This window comes from Tupaia chinensis, unplaced genomic scaffold, assembly GCF_000334495.1.
Source record: "Tupaia chinensis unplaced genomic scaffold, TupChi_1.0 Scaffold000568_1, whole genome shotgun sequence".
NCBI lineage: Eukaryota > Metazoa > Chordata > Mammalia > Scandentia > Tupaiidae > Tupaia > Tupaia belangeri.
The window spans coordinates 2,787,776-2,794,425 of NW_006160082.1; the positions used below are offsets into that span (position 1 = coordinate 2,787,776).

The 6,650-nt window shown below is 39.2% G+C and overlaps 1 protein-coding gene across 5 annotated transcripts in view; it reads left to right on the forward strand.

Moving 5' to 3' along the window:
- Positions 1 to 6,650, forward strand: part of EML5 (EMAP like 5) — a gene marked incomplete at its 5' end in the record, with an annotated part of 178,982 nt that continues 172,332 nt past the window's right edge. For all 5 annotated transcript variants that reach the window (XM_014591388.2, XM_027775491.1, XM_027775492.1 and 2 more), the window contains 1 exon segment: positions 1 to 30. In XM_014591388.2, the coding sequence (XP_014446874.1) occupies positions 1 to 30 (30 nt within the window).

Consider the following 6,650-nt stretch of genomic DNA (forward strand, 5'->3'; position numbering starts at 1 on the left):
CTACCGGGGCCACAGCGACGACATCATCAGGTACCGGGCGGGGGCTGCGCCGTCACCCCGCGGACGGCTCCCGGAGTTGGCACCTGCTGGCGCTCCTGGGCGCCCGGACCGCTCGTACCGGGCTCGTCGCCCAGAGAGGGGCCGGGGTGACACCGGGCAGACGCCTCGCTGCCTCCTGTTCTGGGGACGCGTTCCGTCCAGCGCTGAAATCAGGACCGCGACCCGCCTGGCGGGCGTTCGGCGCAGTGGCTTTGTACCCTTTCCACCTCTATTAAAATGCCGAAAACTGCGAAAAGGTTATTTTGTAGCGCTTTACTTTCAAATCCCGTGAGAGATTTCTTCTTGAACGAATTCTTAAGCGCCAGGGGGAAATCCTTTACCTACTGGAGAATTGATCCAAGCGCACCGCAAGCCCTGCGCTGGTCCTGGGGACTGCGCCCAGGGTGGCAGCCCCGCGGGCGCTCGCCGCTTGGCAATAATTGTTAGTTCAGGTTTCACTGCCGGCTGTTGTCAGCGGATGGAAAAGAAACCCCCGGCAACCTCCAGGCAATCCATTGGATGTTTAAATTTGCACACCCAAAGACAAGTGTAAGACAGGTCTAATCTGGAAAAGCTGCTAAAAATAACTCCTCTGATTTCCAGTTCTCTTATTCTGGCTTCATTAAAGTACTCCCAAATAAGATTAATTTTGTATTTTTCATTTAAATCACATCTTGGGGCGGGGGGTCATGTTTTTATTCTTCCTTGCCAATATTTTAAAGTTGGCCCCAGTGCTTGTTTAAGTCTCTTTTCCAAGTGGCATGTCTGAAAGGTGATGTTCAGTCAGTGTCTCAGTAGAACTTCTGTGATCAAGTTAAGAGCTTCAGAAATGATGTCAGGCTGCTGCTGATTGCCTCAACCACAACATTTTTTTTTTTTTGTCCTTTACAGAGGAGAATACATTTAAAACCGTTTGAGAAGGTGTTTGTGCCCTGTTTTTGGAATTTAACGGGGTTCCCTGACTGGGTTTGTTTACTCAGTTTTATTCCCTTATATATGTTCCACAGGATTTACATTGGGCATTTCAAATCCAGTATCTTGGTTTTATGTCTTGTTGGCAAGGAGCTCTGGCACTTGAATCCCATAAATAAAGTTGTGTTTTGCGTCTCTGTACATCTCATATGCACGAGGGGAAAGAAAGCCTAGCAGAACCAAAGGTCGGGCAAAATGTAGTAAAGATAAGCACCCTAATTAAGATTGTGGAATAGGAAATGAAGTAGTATTTTTTAATTAACTCATTTGTGTATGTGTGTATGGGTTTTAGACACTGAAGTGGAGTTTTCTAGATAGTACTTAACCCATTATCTTGGATAGGAAACTGACAAGTCATTGCATTTGTCTCAAGGTAGGATTCCCTCTGTAGTGGTGATCAGTCTTACAGACCTGTTGTAGTAGTCCAAATTTCTGACCAAAGAAACAAAACTCCTTAGTAATTATCTAATTGTTACTATCCAGCCCCAGAGTAGAGTTGGTAAACACCAGTCTGTCTTTTTCCCCTGTCTTTTCAAGTGTCTCTTCTTTTCCATGTGTTAGGTACTTCTCTCGAAGCACCAGGCATAGTAGCTTTATCTATTTGTAGTTCAAGAACCTTCACTGAAGCCCTCCTCCAGATACTCAGTCCATTAGGTTGAAATCAGTAGGTGCAGTAGATGTGAAGGGTTTTGAGGTTCTCTTATGTGCACTTGTACTCTCTTTACTCCATGGTGGTTATAAGAGCAGTAATAAAGCTTTTTGAAATTAGGTATGATCTATTTATTGGAATAAATTCTGTTTTTTTCTTTCTAGAAGTAATTAGAAGCCTTATGTCATACTCCCTGAATTTTTATAACTGTTTGGTGAGAAGGTAATTTTTTCTCCTTTTTTTGGTATGGTTGCTCAACCTCTACATATATCCCAAAATATTTCAAAATCACAAAATAATTTGCTATAATTGAGAACAAGCTTATGATTGTATGTGAGTGACACATCATTGAGCTCCTTTAGAACAATGAAAAGAGGTTTCTGAAAAGTTGCAATGAGGAAGTAACATCTGAATCATATAGTATTTTGAAATTGGTGGCACAAATTTAATACAGTTCTAAGAGTATAATTTAGATATCAGTCAAAGAGCTCTGGAAATTGTATTTCAAACAGTAGTGACAGAGGTCATCCTTGTTACTGAAATAGATCAGGAAAATATTAAAACCTCTGAATTTTGTTTCAATCCGGTATTTGACCTGTAAGCATAAGAACTATTCCAGTAATTTTTCAATTGTGTCATCACAGAAGAGCTTTTCCCTAAGATATTAAAATATGATGCATTGTAGAAAACAGTGTTGCTGTGATATTAACCTAGTAACAAATCCGTACTGTTTTAATCTTTTTTGTTTTCATATTTGCTTGAAACTTTTGCAGAACTTACTGTTCAAATAAGACTGTTTGAAAATGAGCAGGTCTTGCCCTTAGGTTTTGAAAAATGTAGTGCTATATTGGTTGAAAAGACTGAATCACGACTAGTCATTTGTTTATCGGTTCTTCTGTCATCTTACTGTCACCCAGGATTGCCCGTGGTGGTGCCAAATGACATCTCATCATTTTCTCTGCATTGCTCACAAGTTGTCTGTCTTATTTTGACATATATCTGTGTATATTTTTCTAGTCACTTATCCTTTTGTTACCTTTACTCTAATAACTGATTTATATAGAAATTAGTTTTAATATCAGAAATAGTACAGGACTTTGGGGGGCACTTTTTCTTTCCTGATTTTTTGTTGTATCTAAAAGATTTAAGGCTAAATTATAAAATATACTAAGTTTTAAAATATGCTATGACCAATTTTAGCATAAAATGTGCATTGATAGCCTGGTCTTTACTTTGAAACCCGCCAGTTGCCTTCCCAAAGGATGTGAGTTATTTTTTGAAAGACTTTTGCTATAGGGTGCGTGCCCTCGCTGGAGAGACAGAGAGAGACAGAAAATGAGAAATCATCCTCTGGGGGGGATGGCCATAGGGGGGTGGCCATGCTGCAATCCCTTCTTGTCTATTCTCCTCCTGGGATCTTGGGAATACATGCACACGTGCCTGGTGTGAGTTTTAAGTTGCTGGGTCTGAGACTCAAACCAAGGTCGATTCTTTGGGAGTCCAGTGACGTAACCATTAATGCCATCTACTGGTCTCAGGGTGTGATAGTTTTAAAAATTTGTTTTTCTAGTTACTGCTCATTATTTTTGCAAGTTTGTTCTTAAAATAGTGCATATTATCAACAATTTTCTTTTTTTTGGGGGGGGGAGGTTTTTGCTATAGGGCACGGGCACTCACCCGAAAGACAGAGAGAGACAGAGAGAGAGAAAGTGAGAAATCACCCCCCGAGAGGGATGGCCACACCATAATCCCTTCTCTTCCATTCTCTTCTCAGGATCTTGGGCACGTGTGCACATGTGCCTGGCGTGAATTTAAGCCACCAGGTCTGGGACTCGAACCACAGTTGGCTACAGGGGAGTCCAGCGACATAACCATTATGCCAACTGCTGGCCCCAATATTGTCAGCAGTTTTTTAAACAAACAGAATCAAAAGCATAGTGAATGTATCTCACAGGATGGTGACGAGCTCAAATGACAATGCTTCTAAAATACTTGAAAAGAATACCTGCCATACTCTGTGGTTAAGGCTAGAATTAATAATAATTACTCACTGTTTCTAGGTATGAGTTTATTTATTTTCTTTTTTGACAAAATGAGAAATGTAACATGTCTCTTTTCATTAATTGTGGTAGTCTGGTGTTCTTCAGAAATAAAATTGACCAAGCCTCACTGTAATCTAATAAGAATGGGTTTTAACTGCTCAGTGTTTATGGTATAGAAGGCTTCATTTATTTAACACAAGTCACAATTGTACTTGGAGGGACAGTTCATAATGTGTGATATGTCCAGAACAGATCAGTATTTTTATTGTGTTTATATGGGTTCAGTGCAGCAACTTTTCAAGATCTGGTAGGACTTACTGCAGTCCTTCTACTGTATGTCTTTGGATATGTATTTATTATTTCCCAGACCTAACTCATCATCACAATAACTTGAAGAGCTTTTTACCAATTTCCAGCCTATTCCTCGGATGTACCAAGTCAGAATTCTCTAGGGTTGAGCTCAGCGATCTGTGTTTTAAAAATGCCTCAGAAATTCTGTTTGGGAAACACTATTTTTCTGAATCCCTTGCATAGAATACTTTTTTTTTTTTTTGAGAGATTTTCGCTATAGGGCGTGTGTGCTCTCCAGACAGAGAGAGACATAGAGACAGAAAGTGAGAAATCACCCCCCAGGGGGGGATGGTCACGCCGCAATCCCTTCTCCTCCATTCTCCTCTTGGGATCTTGGGCACACACGCACATGCGCCTGGCGTGAGTTCTAAGCCACCGGGTCTGGGATGCGAACTGCGGTCGACTACGTGGGAGTCCAGAGACATAGCCATTACGCTAACTGTTGGTTCCCTCATAGAATTCTTAACATAAGCAATTTGACAAATGGGCATAAACCCTCTCCTAAACCTGATGCCAGAATTTTTGTTAGTGTATAATATCTAGAAGCATCATTTCAGAAAGTATAAAACTAGATACAGATTTGATAAAATGTTCCTGTGTTTAAGTAACTCGAAGTATATGAACTTATAAAAGTACTTATTTAATTTTATTTATTATTATTATTCAGTTTGACCAGAGAAAGAGAGAGAGTGAGAGAGAAAGCAAGCCACCGGGTCTGGTACTCGAACTGGAGTTGGCCATGTGGGAGTCCGATGCTTTAACTACCAGGCCATCTGCCAGCCCCAAATTATATGAACTTAACTTTCACAAATGATTCCATTTGATAAGATTTCATTTTGTGTGTCTGGTTATTGAAATTTATGTTTATTTGTTTTACAAAGACTGCATCATTTAAGGGATCAAAAACTAAGATGTTTTCTAGATAATTTCTACTAGAGGAAAATTTTAACATGTCATAAATGTGCATTAACTATATCTATATTGTTTAGGAAAAAGCTAAATTTTTAGAGTTGCATTATAATAACTTCATTTATTATGTCATTATGTCTTATGTGCAAATTTGCAGATACATAATAAGTATTTTGATATGCATTAAGGAAAATATATAGAATAAGTTTTTAGAAGTTATGAAGAACATATTGTTAAAGTTTTCTCATTCATTAAAGAGGTAGTGAGTATTTTCTCTGTCCAAATGTCCCTGCCTTAAGATGCTTAGAGTTTAAAGACATAGTCAGGCTCAGCTGTGATAGTGCAAGCTGGTAAGTGCTGATCCTCAGCAGGCTGATGCCACATGGGAGTCCTGGGTTCAATTCCCAGCCTACCTTAAAAGCCAGCGGAGGAGGCTCAGGCTACTTGAGAGGTAATGGAGGTATAGCAGAAGGATTGTGACATAACCAGAACCTGTCTTTAAAAAGAAAAAAAAAAAAGACATTGTCAAGTAAAAAGTCAATGAAAAGATACTATGTACTAGGGATAGCACCAGTGAACCTTGATAGGGAGTGTACATGGGCATGTAACAGTTCCCAACAATGATTTTTCAGAGAACCTAATACCTAAGCTGAGTCTTTAAGGAAAATAGAGAAAGTCATCAGAATGAATGAAGGTATAGCATTCTGGGAAGAGGTGACAAGCGTATGAAGTGGTTTTGTATTATGAGAGACTATTTGAGAGAGGAGTTGGTACTATCTTCAGGTTCTTTTCTCTCATTCATTCTTTTTTTTTTTTTTAAATTAAACCAAAATGTTTTTTTTTATTATCATCATAATCTTCTTTATATTACATTGGATTACATATAACTTTACATTGACTTCCATTGCTTTTTCAAAAGGGAATGCCATGCATGTCAGTCAATACAGAGGCATCGATCTCCCCGCTTTATCATTCAAAGTCTTTTCCATGCATTTCCCAATAATTATTATTATTATAATTTTTTAAAACAGTCAATCACTATTTCTCATTTTGCTTGTTAAAAGACTTCACCCATCATGAAATACTTCCCAGACCAGTCCAGTTGAGAATACTATACACGTCATCTTCAACAGATAATAAACCATATCTGTTTCTCACTAACATCCCCTCTATTGTTCACTTGCTATCTTTCTCTATCCTCTTCTCTCTTCTTTTTTTTAATTTTTTTTATTTTATAGTTTATTTTTTATTATAATTTTTTTTTCCCATCGCAACACACAAATGAATTTTCCATCCAATATATACTGTGCGTTGGCTCAATCAAGCACGTCAACATATATGTTCTCAGCAAATAATTTCCCAATTCTTGTGTCCTGCATACCTTGCCTTTTGTTTTACCATCCTAGATTCCCCATCCCCCTCCCTCTGTTATGACCCATCCTCCTCCCACATTGTCCCTGTCATCCCCGATTGCCCTCCGTGCCTCACCCCTCCCCAAATGATCTGTCAGTGATCTTAATTAGTCTAAGTCTCTCCAATAGTTATCACAGCTGACACATGCCTCTACATGAACTCAAGTCTGACTTTAGGCCTAAACCCCATTGGGTAAAAAGAGCATACTATAAAGTAGAACCCAACTGGGCCCATACCGCTCACTGCAGCCATCAAATATCCAATTTTTTTTTTTT